At 38.2% G+C, this 20,842-nt stretch overlaps 1 protein-coding gene across 4 annotated transcripts in view; it reads right to left on the bottom strand.

Moving 5' to 3' along the window:
- The window catches only part of myh10 (myosin, heavy chain 10, non-muscle), a 76,720-nt gene that overhangs the window by 41,349 nt on the left and 14,529 nt on the right, over window positions 1-20,842 (bottom strand). Inside the window, exons 4-8 of one of the 4 annotated variants that reach the window (XM_075462560.1) lie at window positions 6,810-6,837; window positions 4,828-4,930; window positions 4,623-4,655; window positions 4,382-4,396; window positions 3,332-3,349 (exon numbers count right to left, since the gene is read on the bottom strand). In XM_075462560.1, the coding sequence (XP_075318675.1) occupies window positions 3,332-3,349; window positions 4,382-4,396; window positions 4,623-4,655; window positions 4,828-4,930; window positions 6,810-6,837 (197 nt within the window). The remainder of the gene's footprint in view (window positions 1-3,331; window positions 3,350-4,381; window positions 4,397-4,622; window positions 4,656-4,827; window positions 4,931-6,809; window positions 6,838-20,842) is intronic. The other 3 variants (XM_075462561.1, XM_075462562.1, XM_075462563.1) reach the window with 3 other exon arrangements.

Genomic DNA, 20,842 nt, shown 5'->3' with positions numbered 1-20,842 from the left:
CTTTGGGGCATGCAAATATGCGTCTTTAATCATTAAGTTTGTGAGTAATCCAACAGAGAAGAATGTGTGTGGAGAGAGATGCAGAGCTGTGAGAAGACTGAAATTATTTCGAACACCCCCCCCCACACTTTTATTTCAAACTGTCCACATGTGATGGATACTTCCGGAACAATTCTAATGAGAGAGCCAGTTAGGGAGAAAACTGCCTTCACAAACTCTTAAGGGTTAAAGACTCCAGAATCAAACACAGAATACTTTATGTCCACATTAAATTACTTAAATGAAAAATGTGCAAAGCTTAATATCTTAATATATCTTAATATCTTTAATATTTTTATTTGTTTCTCTTTATATTCTTTTATGTATTTTAATGCTTCTTCCACTCCCATCTGCAATGCTTTTATTTTATGTAAAGCACTTTGAATTGTTTGTACATGAAATGTGCTATACAGTATAAATAAATTTGATTTGATCTGACCACAGATTAACAGATCAAGCTCATAAATATAAAGTCAAGCACGGCCATCATAAAAACCTCCACATGAAGCCATTTTCTTGTGTGAGGTGTGAACAATTAATTTATCTACATAGAAATAAAACTAAAGGAGGCTACACACTGAGATTTTAGCATTCAGAGAAGTTTGACGCAAGCCACAACGTGCATTTAATGAACTTGGTAACAATATTAAGTTTGATCTGTGCAGACTGTTTGACAATGAGAACTGCTGAATTCTAACAGGCTCTGACAGTAAAGAGCAATATAGATGCCAAGCCTGTTAATGTAAAGTAGGGTTTGTGTGCACACAGACTGAAAAATGACTGTCATGTTTGTAAGTTTGCTTCTGATTTTAGAGTAATTCCGCTGGTATTTATCTTCACGCTGCATCCTTCTACACCTGAGCGCCAGCATCACGGTCCTAAACACTTCGCCCCCCGCAGTATTACTACTATTGCAACAGTCTCACTGCAATGATTCCTAATTTCGTCCCTTACGTTGCACGTTTTTATTCTTCAGACATCCCTGTTCATCTTTCATCTGGGATGGCCGGGAATTGCACAGTGTGTACCGGACTTTTAAGTCCCTTGACTCACTGAAAGGTGTGAAGGTATTTATTGAGATACTCATAGAAATGATCTTTGTGCCGTGAATAAAAAAAAAAAAAAGCCAGTCTATCATTCCAGTTTCCCAAGAAGAATGTGTCCTCAAGAAGGTTTATTTTTTTCTTTCTGGGCCCGACTCCACACTTTAAAAAGCTGAATCAATAAATAAAGGATTCATGAAGATGTTTTGACAGGTGTTTCCACTACATTTTCATCTAAGCCACATTCGTGGGCTTCGTCATGACCAGAGAATCCAAAGTGGCTGAGAGAAAAACAGTTTCTTCTGCTGCATTATTTCTCTTCTCGTGGTTGAGAGAGCCATTTTACCCATTACGACAGAAATAGCTCCACGCGCCGATGGTTTGAGCAAGACATTTTCCACAAAAGGAAACTGAAGAATCAGCATGGCGCTCAGGATGCGAGACATTTAATGCAATCTTTGGCCAACAAGCACGACGGGACTTTGGCATGATGGAATGAAGCAGCACTCCATCGGAGCAGCAGAGGATTCAAAGCAGAGGCCTTTGTTTCTACATAAACACAGGTCTGTGGTCCAGCTCGGTGGTTCAAATTATTCACTGGCAACCTCTACTCGTCTGTGTGATCCGCTGTGCAAAACAAAGGGCAGATTTCAAACACTCCTGAGGGGTTCAGTAGCAGCATTACAAGCAGAGCCACGTTTCTGTTTCAAACTGAGCACGTCTGACATCTGACAAAGTGTGGTTCTCCAACTGTTGTGTTAAAATGTAAGTGATCTAAGCGGCATCAAACTGACTGAGACATATCACCTGTCGACTCTACAAAACATCCTTTAGCACTAATGACTTCTCATCATGTACCTCTTTCTTTCTTACTGAACTGATCTTATTGACTCTTTTCAAAAAGCAGTCTGTTTGGCGAGCTGTGGAGCAAGATTTTAGGACGTATTTAAAGGAGTCAAAGAGGAGAAGTCACGCAGTAAATCAGTAAATGAGGCAGAGGCTGGTTGTGGTTCTGTTTGCACTTTGCAACATCTGTTTTAGAGGTCACGGGGCCAGACGAATATTTCAAGTCATCTTTTTCAGAAGCAAGGAAAATAAAAAAAAGCTTGGCAGGAACCAAGCCTTGTGGAGAACTCATCTGGTTCATATGCAGAATGAGACGGACAAGTGATCCAAAAGACGTTTTGCATGGGCCAATAGGTTGAACTGACGTGAGAATCAGTGAACCATGGTATAATCGCTGAATATAAATGAGAAGTGCTGGAAAGTTATCCGAAAAGATTGTCATATAATGCAAAAACCCTGAGATCAGACCACTAATCTTTACACCAGCAGTGTCTTATTAATACTATAACTGACTAACAATGCAGTTAAAAAGACTCTCAAGAGTAAAAGTTGTGATTGTTGCATATTGTTCATTACTGAAAGATGCATCACCTAAATATCTTGTCAAGACAGTTTGTAAGTAGGTTAACTTTACACTAATTGGGTTTGGGTGGGTTGTAGACAGATGTGTAACACATCTGTTTCTTTATATGTATTGTAATTGTTTTATTTTGCTTGCTTTTTTGCTGTAATTTATTCTTTTAATTAATAGGTCATTTTGCCATGCTCCTTCTGGGAGGGGGACTACCAATGGAAACTAGCCTATTGGCTATAATTGGGTGCATTTACATTTTCTTTGTAAAATGTCAATTAGTGTACACTGTCCCTCTATAACAAATAAAGTTAATAAAAAAAAATTAAAAAAAAGTGATAAAACCTGAGAGAATAAAAAACAAATAATCATTTAATTTGATTGTGTTCACGTAGAAGCAAAACAAGTCTATGATAATGGTCAGTTTATTAATAGAATTTATGTAAACTGAAAAAGATTAATAGTTTAACCAAAGGAAATTAATTTAATTTGCAAATAAAATCGTAAACATATACTGGTCAAAAATAAGTTTGATCTCTAGATCAGAAGAGGGGCGACTTTGTGCTCCTCTTGTTTTTTCTAAGAGGGGTGATGTCCTCATACCATATTTAACAAGTAACAAGTAATGTTGAATGACTGAAAGATACAACTGTTAATACATTAGGAAGGACAAAAAGTACAAATCATGCAAAAGTTCAAATACAGCAGGTGGATGAAGGTGCTGTAGATGGAAGCCCAACATCTAAGAGTTACCAGTGAGTTATTTTATGAGTCCAGCCCCCCTTTTCTATCTAAGTGAGGTGAGATAGGTGAGAAACTACATACTACTCACATAAAACAGGGATCCACTCTGTAGGAGAGATTCAATTGTTAAATAAATTACAAATATTAGGAAGCAATAAATTGCAACAAGGTCATGGATACAAACAGAGCTGTAGTTGAAGCGGGACATTTCTGGAATGATTGTTTAAGGCCTACACACAACCTACAGCAGTCTACAAATGGAATTTACAACTAATGCTAATGAAGGCGTTCAGCGATGCGTTATCCTGGTCATCGAGAGCCAGAGTAGTGCTGGTGTTCAGACTTAAATCATCTCAGGTCAACTGTGTTTCAGTTGCTGGTTAGATAACAGGCTCTGGGACCCGATGACCAGGACACAGATAACTTAAGCACTCTGCTGACCTGGTTAGATACAACCTCTAATGACCATGTACACAATGCTTTTAAACCAGACACCTTTGGTCTACAAGTTTATGATAAGCATATATTATGGAAGTTTTTCTGTGCCATCAGAGTTTGAATACGAATTTCTAATATTGAATTTTGACAGCATCAAAATCAGACTTTGAATTTGAAAAACCAACAGTGTAAAAACAAAATCTATAAAAAATTCAGTGGAAAAAAATTCAGTGGAAAAAGAACCAGACTCAACATCCATTGAATTTTTTTCCACTGAATTTTTTTTAATGTCGAATTTTTTTCCACTGATTTTTGTTTTTAGAAATTGATTTTTTTTTCCACTGTTGGTTTTTCAAATTCAAAGTCTGATTTTGATGCTGTAAAAATTCATTATTAGAAATTCGTATTCAAACTCTGATGGCACAGAAAAACTTCCATAATATATGTCTCTAACTTTATCTATAAGCAGAAACATGATAACTGTTAAAAGCAGTAAAAATGTTTCAAATAGCACAAGAAGACCAAAGTCGACTTTGTGCCTACCACAGCAAAAACAAACACAGCATGCACTAATTACGTTTATGACGTTAAAGAAAAATGACAAGCAAATCCAAACTACAACACATCTGAACAATAAAACAAATAAGCAACCACAATAGAAGGAGTCTGAGAAGTCATGCCACTTTTAACAATTACTTACAACAGCATTCTGTGCCTGATAGAGAAACACAGAGCAGATTCTTATTAAGTTTTCAGAAGAACCACCGGGCATTTGAACTGTTCTTTCAAGGGTAATCAGTGACACCACTTGCTGAGCAATCTCAGAGCAAACTGGTGCTGTATGAGCCCACGTCACAGAGGAATTGAATACGTTTGAAAGCAAAAGGTTAAGTGTAGCATGCATGCAAACATTGTGTGTCTGGGAGAGCATGGAAACTTGCCTGTAGTTTCACTGGTTTGGGTGATTCTGGCTGCTTGTTACAGAAAAACAAATGGAAATTGTTAGATTGAGCACGTAAAAATCCAGAGAGACAAAAAGACACTGCATCTATTTTCACTAAACTTCATTTAGTTTATAGGTAAAAGGAGGAAAGTGATGAGAAAATATTGATATCTTAGAATAAGTAGCATTGATAGGATACTTACGGGAATGTTGTGGTCTTTTCTTACTTTATGTGAGGAGGCAACGTGTGCCAGGTACTGAATGACCTTTTTTGTGTTTTCTGTCTTGCCAGCTCCTGACTCGCCTCTGAAAGCCATTAAAAAAAAACAGAAAAAAAGGGGGGGGGGGGGGGTAACAGTGGTCAAACACTAAACTCATACAGATCAACAGCTCAGCAATTAGATAATCAAGAAAAAAAACAAAACGATTAATAAATCACTAAATAACTTTTTTTCTTTACATATTTTAGGCGTATAGCTGTGAGCTTATGGTTAATTAGTTTGACTAATAGTATATCTCAACCACCCCCCTTCACATAACAGAAGTACAAAGGTGATATCAAACTGAATAATCTATCATCTGTGTCTTTCTCTGCACTATATTTTCCAAGTGTCAGTCCAGGTTTGCAGCTGTGGTTTCTGGCATGTTTCTCACCACTCTGTCATACAGAGACTATGGCACAGGAAAAACAGGAAAGAGATTTTCCCAAGACCTCGAATCAGTGCAAAAACCTTTGGGACAGCTGTTTTAGATTGAGAGATTTTAGAGCATAACTGAGGTTTTACAGAAAGTGCAAATTTGCATACGCAAAGTGTGCACAAGATATTGTTGTTTTGGGTTTTTTTGTACTGCACCAGTGTGACGTGGCTGGATAGAAGAGTGTTGGGTAAGCGGTGACAGTCTCGTTAGGTGCTGTGAACAGAATGTAATCAGGGAAGGATCGCAGTACTGTCACTGGCCTGCTTGGTGTTACATTCCTTAGGCGCTTCATTTTTGAAGACGTGCCATATAAACAGGGAGTGCCGACTTGACTCAGAATTAGTTTGTGTACATCAGTGCAAAAGCTTTCGTCAATCGTTTATTATTTGCCAAGAAAAGGCTAGAATTCATCTCCATAACTTTCTAGGGCAGAGGTCTTCAACAGGGGGTACTGCAGTTTAAAGTTAAAATCTGTGGATTATTTGAATAGCTCAGTGTTGTATGCAAGATGTTTGTTTATAAATGGCAGTGGCACGGCCATTTATAAAATTTATAAATACATTAACCTGTGTATTAGTTGAATAGCTTAGTATTGAATGTACAATAACAGAGCAGCTATGTTTATACACGGCACTAGGCCCCGTTAAATATAAAACACAATTGTATGCCATATAAATAGTAGGGTGGTCCCTGCTCCAACTCTCCATCAGTTTGGGGGTCCCTGGCCTGAAAAACGTTGAAGACTCCTGCTTTAGGGTGTTCATTTGTACCATCGTTGATATGTTATTTGAATGGATGTAAAAAAGAAAAAGTTGAATGACCCGTCTGTAATAAACAAATTCACAAAAATATGTAACGTGTCACTCTAGCTACACATGGCTCTACGTAAGTTAGAACAAATTTGAATTACAGCTCAGTTCTGGTTAATGAGTGTTCTGCTTTCCTGTTTCATGGGACAGCCAAACTGCATGCTTTGGGATTTTGTTGCTGATAGCGTTCAATTAAAGTCAATAAGTTTGTGTGAAAGACACCATTGTGTCTCTGTGTAAATTTAGAAGGGACTAAATAAGATCCACAACTAATGTTAATGGCTAAAAGGGAAGCTGCATGGCTTGTGCTGATGCCATACGTTTTCTGTGGAGACATTCCTGTCATCTCTAGACACCCGTCATTGAAATGACACCAGAGGGCTGTCTCGCAGAAATGTCAGACATTTCTCAGACTCGCGTTTCTCACTTTTCTCTCTCAAGTGGTGACCGTCTGGCCAGTCTCAGTTGCTAAAAAAAATTAAATAACCCAAGTTAACTTTCACTGCCTGGAAGAACTTGGGCAATTGCCAGTAAACATATTAATGTTACTGCCTTCCACGTTGATAATAATTCGATTTGGGAGGAAAAAATAAATCCGAAGTATTCCACAGCACATAATAAATCGATGACAATTGTTTCAATGCTCAAAATTGAAGTAATGCAGCCTGTGTACTCACGTGCAAAGAATAGATTGGTCCTCTCGATCTGTGGGAAATGAGGGAAAAAGACAAGAACAAACAAATTTAGCCCAATTTTATCTTATATGATACTTTCATGAATCTATGAAATTGTGACAATTCTATCATTATTGAATGGAACTTTCATTGTAACTTAGCCAGCCTCAAGATAAAGATCGCTTTTTAAATTGTGTTCTAGCCAAGCTAGGCAGCATTAATGAGATAAACAATCAATAAAAGAATTACAACATCCTCTATGGTAAAGAGAAAAAAAAGAAGATTTGTTCACAATTTGTACTTAAATCTGAAGGTAGGGTCCCTTTTTCCACTTATCTGCCTGCAAAAGTCAGGGCTCGTTTGGATTGAACTCAGACCAGCGTAGCCCAATTAAAATCCACACAAGTCAGATGGTTCGTGTCACGTTAACATAATACAAAGAAAGTAAAAAAAAAAAATGTAAACGAGTACTGTGCTGAGGTCAGCTCGAGCTTTGTGGTCACGAAATATGTGAAAGAGTCCTCATAAGCCTCCATGGGACTCCAGTTTCTCATTACACAGTCAGACAGTCATCTTGAGGCCACATAGAGAATATTAATGGTGTTGATGTCACAGGAAAACAGCACTTTGTTTGCCCATCAATGGCCCTGTAGGGATAGTGCCTGCCGTCTAGTCACATGTTTGGCGAAGCAACAAGAAGTTCAATGATTAGAAAAATATGTTCCATTCTCTTCACACTCTACATTTAGTTGACCTGACTGCTGCTTTCTTAGAGGCAAGCATGTGGTCCTTTAATGTGGGGAAGGACACATACATACTGCTGTCAAACTGTGTTCAAATTAGACAGGATGCATGTTAATACTAGCTGTCGCCACTCTTTGGGAAACATTCAAACGTTTATTCTCCAAGTCAGTGTGCGGTGATGTAACGAATCCAACGGATGACAGAAACAAAACTCAAGAAAAGTTTAAAAAGAAAAGTTTCTCTCCTGGGTCTATAAAAAGAGAAAATTAGCAAAACCAAACAAAAACGGCTGGAAACCGTTGTTGCAAACATGTAGAATGATTTCGTCCTTGTTGTGTCCCAGAGTAGACTGTTCTGCCAGAGGTGAAGGTCTTCAGGAGTGCTGACTGTGTTCCTTTGTGGTGTAATAATGGACAGATGGTGGACAGCTGGGTGACTCATCAAGGACAACATGGATTTCCTGCTTTTGAACAGAAATTTCCTCATGTACTTTAAGGCCGGCGATTATCCTCGCTAAAATGGACTTTGGGAGCACTCATGCTGTAACGGCGTCTGCAATGCTGAGTATGACAGCACACATTAAAGTTGGCTGATTATGACGAGGACGCCGAGATATCAAAGTGTGACGAGAGGTTCTTTTGAAAACATTCTGGACTAAAGGAGAAAAAAAAAAAAGAAAAGCTAATTATTATGATCTGTTATACTTGATAATAATATTAGTATTATTATCATTATTTTTATCATAATAAAAAAATATAAAAAAAACACCTCCTGAATTAACTGCACAGTGCTACCACACATAAGCACAGTCCCCTCTTCGCTCAGAGTTTAACTTTGTCGTGTTTTTCTTTACATTCACATCTCTATCTGAATAGGATAGAAACACAGAAACACCCCAAAAAAAGACCTCTCTCCATATCCTTTATCAGACTGGTTGCAGATGCAGTGTAAAGATATCATCCCATCATTGACAGACTGTCCACTTCCATTCTTTCCGGCTCTCCAGACTGTACAATTTCTGGTTACTTGTGCAGATGAGAACCACCATAACAGAGATAGTTATTTCTGTGGCATTACTCAATGGTCATAAGAACAGTTTTGTGGGTTTCTCATGATTGGCAATGCTTGTTGCCAGCTTCACATGACTAATAAAGTTGGAACTGGAGAATTCCACCGGGATACGATATCAGCTTAAGTAAAAGCTGAAGGACTTCAAATTTCCCATAAATATTTGATTTAGACATACCGAAGGGCTGATGAAAGATAAAATAATAAGAATACAAGCGAAGGAAAAAGGTTTTTCAGATATAAAGGGTTTCATTTATAACGTTTTGTCATATATTGCTCTTGCATTGATTGCCTTGCAAACTGTTAGCAGTGTAAAATTTGAGGATGGCCTTCAGCTCTGTGACTCTGCATGTGGTGTTTCTCACTGCAAGAACAGGGGCAAAGAACGGGAAATGTTCTTAACTCATGACAGTGACCTCACTGTGTGTGTTGCACACTGATTCCGAGCCAGCGTCAACTCCTGATAGCTAATGCCTGTGTGTAAGAGTGGCAACTAAGCCTTTTTTGCTGACACTCACTCGTTCATTTTGTGCATAAGCTCAAATATATGTATGCGATATTGCTAAAAAAAACAAAAAAACAAAGGCACACACAAAAAAAAGTATTCAGGGAGCCAAACTTGAAATTCTCAACGTGCTGCAAATAAATTTCCACACTGTACTTTATACATCCAGTCGTGCATCCTGTATGCACACACCCTATGTCAGTTAATCTATTTTAAGCTGTGAGAACTTATCTCCTGCCGAGAAGTGCGTGCTAACTGCAGACAGAGTCCAGACCAAATTGTGCACTCATTTTCCATATAGTCGCTGGTGTTGACGCGTAAAAATGAATATAGTGAGACCAAAACCCCTTTTAACCACAGTGATTCAAGAGTCGGTTAAAAAGTCAAGATAATAAAGTCAATCAGACATGCACTATGGTGCCTTCTTATTGACCATAGGAAATAACGGCTATGTGCTTTTACTGTTTATTCCTCTTCAGGATAACTATTCTACAGCATACTTGGACCTCCTGAGAGGAAATAAATATAGAAATAACTTGTTTTTGGACTTTGGGTGAGCTTAACCCTTTGTGCGGTCTTAACATTGTGTTTACTCCCCTTATCCTACGGGTCAGAAATGACCCGCCCTACCAAAGCCCCAAAATAAAGCAACTTCATTGAATTTTAAATCCAAAATCTATTTTGTATGATGAAACCACCTGTTATTTATCTATTCAACTCAATTTAATACATTTTTTATCATGTATTTTTTGTTACACAACACAAAAAGACAATCACCAGTTTTCAGGATTACACTTGTTTTTTTTTTTTTAACCTACAAACCAACTGTCAGTTGGACCAACAGTTTTCTTGTTTTTCAGTTTTCTTTTACATAATAAAGATTTATTATTGCTATTATATAAAGGTGAAGTAATTACTTCTGAATTAATTATATTGAAAGGGGAAAAAAAACTGAACTTTTTTCTGGTGTTTAAATGTTTTTATAATTCATGGGTCAAAAACATAAACAGAAATAAAGTGTGACTTTTTCTAATGATGGGGTCCCTTTAGGAAAAGTCATAAAATTTCAAGTTGGAAAAAGATAGTTTAAGGTATTTTTTTCTACAGCTAAACATGGTAGTGGGTCACTTCTGACCCGCAAGACAACAGGAGGGTTAAGACGACTACAAACTTTGCAGTCTTAGCCATCATCGAAGTTCACTGCCACCCACACATCCAAATAACTTGGCTATGACATCATGTTTGATGTGTGCAGGCTCCACCATGACACCCGCATTCTGTCGTAGGATGCAACCAGGAAGGGCAAGACAGATTCCAAGCATCCCATAAACGTAAAGTAGGTTTTATAAGCTGACAGACTGAAAAATGACTGCATTGTTTATATAAGCTGTGTATAATTATGCTTGCAACTCATCTGGTAGCTGCGATTCCTCTGAAATTACATTCCATGCCTCCACCCTTTTTCTGTTCAAGGTATGAGGCCACAACACAACAAGATTTGCTTCTTTGTCATAGCAGCAGCCAGACTCAAAAGGACAATCCTAAATTTCTGAAACTGCCAGAAATGTCTCCTGGCTATCTTTAGTTATGGGACTGTGACTATGAATCTGTCCAATGTAGGAGGTACCAAGTTTTTAACCACGATCAAACACAACACGATTTTCATGTCGGTCATCCATCTTTTAGGAAAGCCAAAAAGCTTTTGCCAGGTAAACACAGCAACCTTAATCCGTCGAGGATGAAAAAGGAAAGAATCTAAAAAAGTGGCCGATAGTGAGAGTTTACAAAGATTGGCTGCCGCAGTGGTTTCATGAACAAAGAAATTCTGACAGTGTCGGAAATTCAGAATGAGCATTTTGCTAAGCGAGGCAGCAGAAACTTAGAAGGAAAAGCGTGTGTGCCATTTTCACACATAGTGTGCAGACAGGAGTGTTGTGAGTGTAAATATCACATCATTCAAATCAGATTCCCTGTGTAGATTTTCCACCCAGGCCATTAGTAAAGTGTCCAGAAGATCAGCGGGTGAGACTGTGTGCAAACATAGTTGCTAATCTTCCAAAGCAATTATGGCAAGTAAGTGAATTAGCATCTGCAAGTAACATTTTAAATGCAGGAGTCTGCAGAAGAGACTGAATTGACAATAAAAATGTAGGCTAATATGTCTAACCAGGTTGTAAAAGAAGAGCTGCAACTCACCGCATACGTGGGTCAAATTTAATCACTTGAAAATCACTTTAATCAGAAACAACACAGTAGCTCATGTGTGCAGCTCACGTGAAAAGACACCACTGTGTCAACAACTTAAGCTGAAATGCAACTTAAGAGATATTTATTCCATCTTAACAGCAGTACTGATAGATCTGTAGGAAATTAATTAACTTTTAAGCCTGTATAAATACCAAAATGAGACTTTAGCTTTGGAAATGGGATTTATATTAAGGAATTTATTCATTTTAATGGTTTACCATAATACTTAATTTCTCTTTTATCATTGTCAAACTTTCAGTAAAAAAGAAGTTTTTCTGTAAACTGTTAATCATCAAAAACAGGTATTTAACAGTAATGCTGTCAAGATGGAAAGAATATGAACTCATCGGTAAAGTTTTCATTTGTGCACCAGGAAAAAGCTCATCTGGAGCCCTGTTCTGTTCTCACGGAGGGGTTCTCTACCAGGAAGAATAACACCTGTAATGATACATGTGTGACATGACCTCATGACACCCCATCTAAGTCCTGACCAGCAGGATGAACATGGGTGGCAAACATAAACCTGTCAGTCAACACGTTTGCCTCTCTAACCCTCTTCAAATCTAGGCTAAAAACCTACTTATTTAGGATTGCTTTTAATACCCAGCAGTATGATGACACTTTTATATTATTTTATCTTGTTCGATTTTGTTGTATTTTATTGCTTTCACTGTTCTTTTATTGTTTTTATTTGTTTTTACTTATTCTTCTCTTTTTTTATTAACTACTGTAAAGCACTTTGGTACATCGTAAGGATAGTCTGTAAAGGGCTGTATAAATAAAACACATTTACATTCAAGCACTCCATTACAGAAAAAGCCTAAAAACTCCAATTCAAGTATTGAAAAGGTGGCGCTTATACTTAAGAGTTCAATCCTGTACGAAGGCCCTACAGCCACAGACGTAACAGTCAATTTTTCAACTACACAATGTTTGGAATAATAATCAACACTCTTCAAGGTGTGATGACCAATCTTAGACACAAAAAGCACCTTGAAAAATGAACGAACAACTACATACAGTAAATCTGATTTTTCAATCAAAATAAAGTAGTGGGTATGTGCCCCATGTGATAATTATAGCATTTGCTTCTAAGCACACTCAGGAGCAAATGGTTGAAATAGAACTGAACTATAAAAACACCAGGACAGAAAACTGAATTATCTGATTTTGAAGTGTCCTTTCTGGCATGGAAAACGCATAAGATAGAGGCGGCATGTGATTGCTTATTAGTTTAACACCTCTGTGCTGCTATGCTTGCCGAAGGGATTTTACAGTCAACGAATAGATTAGGGCGGTCCTGATCAAGATTCTCTTTCGTCTCCGATGCAGATCTGAGTCGATACGGATATAAATAGTATAAATTTGACACTTGCACTTTTCCAGCACACAGCTGCCAAATACACATGAGCACAATAGATATATTCCATTCAATACCATTTATGTGCTTGACATTTCAGTTTCAAGTTAAAAAAAAAATAAAATAAAAAAATCCCACTTAATTATTTTTGCACTCAAACATAGTGCAGCCAGGGCTTTCTTATTCACTTGTTTTTTCATAAATTCATCTCTTTTACAATAATAAATAAATGATGATAATAATAATAATAATAATAATAATAATAATAATAATAATGTTAAATATATGCAATTCAAATGCATTTTAAAATGCTCTAAAAGTCATATTTCAGTTGTATTCAAGTGGTACAGTTAAAAGCACATATGTGTGAATTAAGTACTTGTGAAGACCCGGAGTACCCGGAGAAGAGCCAATTTTTGCCATTTTAAAAGGAAAACATTTTAGGCTAACGTGAACCAGAGTAAAAATCTAAGATGTAACATTTGCTCAAATTGCTACAGAAATTCTTTAAAGATGGTGAAAATAACCTTTTGTCTCGTCTCCATTTTAAGCAACTGTTAGCTTGTCAGCCCCTGCGTCTTCAAACTGAGAGAGCTCTGACTGCTGGTAAGACAGCGCCTCCTCATAAATACTTAGGACACAGCACAGTGGCTGTTGTACTACTGTCATTTTCCACATGGGAAAAAAAAACACAACCAACATGAATTAAAGAAAAAAATAAAAAATAAACAAATAAATATCCACACAGTATACGCGTTGACGTTGAGAAGCAACACCTCAGATAGCGCCTTAATTGGGAGGATAACAAGGTTTCTGTAAGTAAAGTAATTATATTCAAAGCCGTCAAACATTTCAAAGCACGATTTTAATGTCTGACACGGCAAAAGCCAGGATGAACTGCAGCAGCTGGTTGAGCCAAAGACGTGTAGATGGAAACAAATTCAATAGAGATTCAAGTATTTGCTTTAATAAATGGAGCATCTCAGAGCAGGAAAGCGTAATGAAATCTGATAGTAGACTTAAATGTGCTTGAGAAAAAACTGGCAACAAGATTCATCCAAAACTGTAGTCATGGAAAGTCATGGAAATTATTTTGGCAGTCTGAACTTAATTGCTCCACTAAAGCTAGTGTTGCAGCCAAAGAGAGGCGGCTGGAAAAAAAGATGACAGGAAATTAGTTTAAAGGAAAATAAGTCATACTGAAGGCAATATACTCAATTTGGACAAAAATGTGGTACGAACACAAAGGATCCAATTTAAGTTCATTATACCACGATAATGTATTTGAAATCATTTAGGCCCATCATCCAGCATAATACAAAGAAACAATATCCAATAAAATAAAAATATTGCCAAAAATCAATAGTGAAACCAATCTTGGAGCCCATCAAAAGCTCACAGGTCCCTATACCTAGGTTAAAAAAGAATTTACCTCTATGGATTCATTCTGATCTTATATTTTATTTGTAGGATGCTTTTTAACCAAAGAAGGTGGGTTATTCAGAGGAGGACAACCTAGAACTTTACGCTCTCTGACACAAATTCATGCACACAAAGATTCGCAAGACATGTCGCCATTATGCATGCCCCATTGGTTACAGCCCGGGCGTCCTGCGACGTCAACACGGACACACGGTTTGCCTGAGGTTAGATATGCTAAGTGCAGCCCCCATCCTAAACAGCAGGTTGAGCGACTGACTTTTTACTAAATGGGAATTTCTGTATTATTTTAAAAAGGAAAATGTCAAAGTATTATCCTCTTTTAAAAAAAAAAAAAAACACTAAAATAGACTCTTTTTTTAAAACACAGAGGCCAAGCAAATGAATAAATCCCTTCACATAAATAGCATTCATGAGAATAAGTGATATTTATGTAGGCTATACAGTCTGTTTATTATTAATAATATGTTAAGATGGAAAAAAAAAAACATTGGTTTTGGTTTCTGAGAATCAGATATTCACTTCAGCTTTTTGTTGAGTTTTTTGGAATTGGCTTTAGGTCTCACTGTCCACACATGCACCTGGCTTCTGTGCGTTAATGGGACGAAGCGCAGTAAAAGAGCAACTTTCTCTACAGATAAGCAACTATTTCCTGTGTGCTTAGAATACCGCGGTGATTAGGAAGTAGTTTTAGCTAGCCTGGCTGACGCGTCCACATCTCGATGAGATGGTGGTCTGGGAACTAGGTGTGCATTTTCTCGTATTTGAGGCGTGGTTTACGAATGCCTAGAGCCGTTTATTGGGCGCTACGAATGTCTATCAAATGGCGTCTGGTTCTTCCCATGCTGCTTTGCGCGCGATTCATAGCCAATTGTATCACTTATACCAGATGACGTATGTAGAGCGACAGAAATTTGACGAGGAAGAAGAAGACGCGTTGCTCTTTTTTAAAAGTAAACTTGCGTTCTAAGCTACTTAAAACACTTTCTAAGGCTGCATCGAACGGTAACGTTGTGTCCGCTGCCATGTTGGATTAACACTCTACAAGCTTCGGTGTCGCGCATAGACGTCGTCATCGTCTTGCTGCCCCCCCCGTTCTGTGATTGGCTCCCTAACTCAGGCAAAAATAAGGGCGGTGGTTTCCAGGCTGCCTTTGCAGTGTGAATGAAATCGCGCGCAAAGCAGCATGGGAATTCCCAGGCTAAGTTTTAGCTTGAAAGAAAATAGAATCAAACTTTGTTTGGAAATGCCATCAAAGACCTGTTTACTGTCAGGTGGAGCAGAGTCTGCACCATGATACGAGAACTTTGTGGAACATATTTTGCAAATAAGCCGCAAACATATTTCCCCCCCTTATTTAGGCGCCAGTGGCCTTCCTTTATTCCTTTGTGGAAATAGACATGGAAGGGGGGGGGGGGGTCAGTATGAGCAGGGGTCAGTATTCAGGCCTACTGCGATGAAGACTTTCAGCTTCATGGGGAGCTCTCTCAGCCAGTTGAGTTTTCTGGCCCCCCTGGTCATTTCATTATAAAATGGACCTCTGAAAACCAAAGACATCTGCTTTGGGGAAAACTTCACCAAGCCAAGATGAATCTAGCTGGACTTGACCACATACCATAATTAAACACAGAGGAGAGTACCAAGAAAGGGGTCTTTCTCTATTTCTCCTGAAACAAAGAGATCCTGTTTCATAACCCCGCCTGGGACACTTGCAGTATTGATGATGTTCACTCTTTGAATCCATCAGAGTTTATCCAAATGACTGCTTTGATACATGTTTTCATTGAAGCTCCTACAAATATTTCCTTGCAACACTTTTAGTTTTTATGCCACCACAGACCGCCCCATTGCAACACATTTTGACAGAAAATAAAATCAGCTTCGTGTGAGGACACTTGTGAAAAGTATTTGGAACTGTAATCAATAACAGATGTGCAGTGAGTTCTAAAGGTCTCCCAACACCCCATCTTAGTTAGGTAACACCTCATTTAACCTCCCGTCTGAGCAATGACGGGCTTCCCAGTAATGCTGCAGTAATTAACAAATCCCTGTGAGGTTTAAACATCCTCCAGTTGTTAATATGATGTGGCAATCTGCTAAGCTCCAAAGCCAATAAATTAGGGGCAGCACATTTTTGTGTGAAGTGTTCTTTACCGTGCAGATGGAAACTGAAACTAAAACTACAAAGTCGACAAATTAAAGTCCCACTCCAGCAGTTACTAATCCCCTGAATAGCGAATTGGTGCCTCTGAAAAATGTAAATTTTGAAAGTTTATATGTCATGAAGGGAAAAGAAAAAAAGCCTCTCATGGCTTTGAAATAGCTTGGGTGTGAGTCTACACCTTTGCACGACCCCAACCACATCTCCCACCAGCAGTTGACACCGGCCGGCCCCATCTCGGTTTTAAGTTTTAATTTAATTTCAGGGTGATTCAGTTGTATGTGTTTGTACCAGAAAGCAATTCTCAAGAGGGGGAACCTAAATTGATTGCAGGAAATGCAAATGATAGCAGGACAGTTAGAAAATACATAACCAGTGTATGGATTGTGCATGCTTGTACTCGCGTTGTTGCCCAGATATATACGGTGGGAACTGAGTTATGGCCTTTTCCCCATTATATAGTACAGTACAAGTCGACTCAGCGCAGCTTCTTTATGCTTAGTTTTCCATTACATACAGCATCCCTTCACTGTGGGCAGAATCAGTTGTTCGAATCACTCAGTGGGGTTGCATGGCACTGAAAGAATCGGATTACTGGCTAAATTACAATAATTACTGAGTTATTAAGTTCATGTTTACACCTTAGTTTGACTAAAAATTAGATCGAATCGGATTATTCAGTCGGATTAAGACCCCGAGATAACTGGGTTGAAAGTCACTCTAACCCTGCTTGTAGACGCTGAAGCTCGTGGTGAATCAGACTTTGCGTTCTGCGCATGCTCCAGATGTTTTCCCGGGGTCGTGACCCGGAAGTCAAAGGAGACGATATTACTGTCGCCGTCAGAAAGAAACAAACAACGCGATGGAGAATGCTCCGTTGGGCATCGAGTTTGTGCAACAAGCAGCTCATCACAGACCAAATGTAGAGGGACGTAGCTTCATCTGGCTCTGCGTTCTCCATCTTTCTCCAATGCCTGAGTTTGTTGTTGTTGTTGGTGGTGAAGAGGTCAACAGGAAGTGGCTCTATTAGCAACAGTTGGAATGGGTACAGCGCCACCTATCATACCGGGGTATGTATTTATTACACTGATTTCTCAGATGCTAACTCTGTCTGTACTTATCGAGAGTAGAATACACATCGCACTGAATGAGTTTGCGACAGGCTTTTAGTTCAGAAGGGTTCCTATATTGTTTGGGGGGTGGGTGATCATTAACAGCTGAGCGCTACAGAGCTAAACTCCTGTCAGCAATCAAAGCCATAAAAATAACATGTCGGGTCTGCCATCTTACCATTAAGGGCAAAACACACCTTGACTGTGCCAACTTCTTCCTGTTAAACCCTCTCATGTCATCAATTCCGCACACAAACTAGCTGCAAAGCCCCACAAAGCAAGAAGTCTCCCCTCAGCTCGCTACTAATACTCTAAATACTTGATTTTTTTTTAAATCAAAGGACTTTTTTAAGTTTGAGGTCATTAATCGAAGGAATTTTAACGGATCTCTCAAGTATAGCAGAATTTTTATTAAATTTTTTTTTCAAACTCTGGCCAATATCTTTGGCTGAAGTGAAGTAAGTATGCAACAAACCATCAGTTCCATTTGCAATTACTCGAATAATTCTATAAATTAATACGTCTAATAAGAATTCTAATTAATTTGATATTTTAAAACTGTGTGAAAAAACAGCTGCAATAACGTGTCATCATTTACATAACTTTGTTTACTTCTGTGGTATACGAAAACACATCGAATTGTTTACAATTTACATCCCTACCAGGGATGTGCACGACTAACCGATTAGCCCTAACCCAACTACTTTTTTTTTTAAAGGGGTCCACTCATTTTTGTTTGGGGCAGGATGAGACTTAAGATTTCACTCCACGGAGTGAACTTGTGTTTACGAACTTATGTTTCTGCCAGAGTTTGCACCTACAGTGGAAGCAAAAGACCGGACCAGATGTCGGCAACAAAGCGAAGCGTAGGGTGGCTGTATTTCACTCAACTGGACAACAAAGTCCAATGCACATTATGCAGGATGAAGCTAACTTGTTCAGTTTCTACCAGCGCAATGAGGACTAACTAAACAGTTACAAAAATGTTGCGCTTCAGGAGCGGAAAGACAAAAAAAAAAATGACTGGTTTTGTTATCGCTAAACGCTCGCGTGACGGCAAAAAGAGTGCTTCGGTGATTAATGTTGTTGAACTAATCAAGACTAATCAACTTTCATTGGCTTGATTGGTCCACCTAAAAAAATCCCTTAAAATGCCCATCCTGAACCAACCCTACCAAAGACTTTTTTTTTTTTTTAAAACAGAGACCTGATAAAACATAAGCACATCTTTGGTCCCCGGATCATGGAGGGTCAAACCCTGCAACTTCACTCAGAACTCAAAACCGTCTGTATTTGTTGGTGCTTTACATATATATTTTTAATCCCATTAAAAGTTCAAGAGAATCTGATCATGTAAAAACTAAATCTAATTAAAAAAGAACAATTAATTTAACTCGTTTTGAAAGACACCGAGTTAGTGTGCTAAATAATCATCAACATATAATTACCCAAAATAATTAGAATTTTAGCTGTAATTAGGCAAAACAAGAATAGAATTAATGGAAGTTAAGGTTATCTATTAGTAAATTTTAAATAAAAAAATATAGAAATAAAACCGATAGATTGATCCACTGATTGAAATAATCAATACTTTATTTGTTAAGAAAATAATTATTAGCCACAACCCCAATTAATACATAATCATCTGTATCACTGCACAATTTCTTATGCTATATGTCAGAACTTGATTTTTACATCTTTACAACAGTGATGAATGAGCCAAAAACAGGCATATTCTGTTATTTCATCAACTGATTGCATTAACATAGACTTTTATTATAAATGCATGCAATTACAATTTGCCAGATTTGATGTTAAAAATGACAAACACTGGTTAGGAAAACCATCTACATACCCAGCCTCAAACTGGGGCCTAGAGAAAAACCAAAGGCATCTACAGACATCAAGCTTTCCAGAGACGTTACAGCCAGTTTGGAAGAAAGGGATAAATAACTAAAGCTAATCGATGCAACTGGATACTCCGTTTTATCAACCAGTTTGCTGAAATGCTCAAGGCCACAGCTGAAAGCAGCTGGCCTTCACTAATCTCTGGCCTACAAACCTCCTTTTCAGCCACAACTGTTAATTCTGATGCCTACAACAGGGTTGGAATTGCATTAAAACTGGCAGGTCAGGCTTGTGTGCTTAGAGACATTCAGCTAACACGGGCAGAGGGCCTTATTCAAAGCTAAGGAAATCGCCAGCAAAAATATGTTGGCATCAAAGCATTACTAATTGACAGCTCTCGCGGCCCTGCCCCCATGTGTCTATGTCCATCCATGTAGAAAGGCAGTTTGTAGAGAGAAGAGGGCGTAAAGAAACAGAAAAGCAGCATCAAAAGGAGTCCCACAGCACAGATGTGGAATGTGTCCTTTACCTTTCAAAGCATCAAAAGTGATGGTATGGGATAACGCGACATCAGTTATTCACAACATGCAGCTTTAAAACAAAGCTGATGTATTCTATACTCTGTATAGACAACTACAAATCAAGTTGTCTTGCTTTTGTAAGAAGAGTAGCAAAAATGCCTTGTCACAAATCCCATCAGGGTGATTATCTGTCCGTGCTTTACTTCACAGATGGCAAAGGTTCAATCAAGTTAGATTACTAAGGCTTCCAAAACTTCCTTCTGTGCACCAACATGAGGAAAGCAAAGCCTACAGCGACTGACGAGACTGTCCAGTTTGTCACCACCCCCACTGGCCAGCCCTTGCAGACGCACAAAGGATCTATTGTTGAACACAATGGGGTCACCCTCTCTGTTCTTGTTGGTCTGATCCTGGTCCGTCACCGCTCATAGAGTGTGGAAGCTTGGCAACTACAAGGCAAAGATCTTCGAAGACGTCATTCAGCCTGGACTGTCCTCACGTAAAAAACTTTGTCTTCCTAAGTGAGTTCAAACTTGAAGAATGCAACAACTAGAGCAATCCAGCAACACACAAATCATGCTCATGGGATAAGACATGCTTGGAAAATAAAATTAACATTGCAGCTGTAATGGATTTGCTGTTAGCGTTCTGAGGATAAATGAATAATATAAATGAGGGAAAACTGTAAGGTTTTGGCATTGTGTGTTTGGGACCCCTACTGTGTACATTCCTAACATTAAAGTCAGAAAAGTCATTTCAAACATAAAAGTCTTGCTAAAAACAGAAACATGACACTAAAATTCCACAGAGACAGAATTTTCGAGGCATGCATGATGCTCTCAAAGGCTAGTTAACATTGATTCGATCATTCTGATAAAAAAAAAAAAACCTTTTATACCTTAAAATGTGGTGTGCAAATGTAACCTTTTACTTGACTAAAAAAAATTACAATAATCTAACACAAAACATTTAAACCAACAGACTGACATTCAATGACATTTAAAGGTGTATTAAAGTGGTAAAGTGTGGT

The sequence above is a fragment of the Odontesthes bonariensis genome, chromosome 4 (assembly GCF_027942865.1).
Source record: "Odontesthes bonariensis isolate fOdoBon6 chromosome 4, fOdoBon6.hap1, whole genome shotgun sequence".
NCBI lineage: Eukaryota > Metazoa > Chordata > Actinopteri > Atheriniformes > Atherinopsidae > Odontesthes > Odontesthes bonariensis.
Note: the sequence above shows the minus strand (reverse complement) of the source record. Positions and strands in the feature narration are given on the sequence as shown.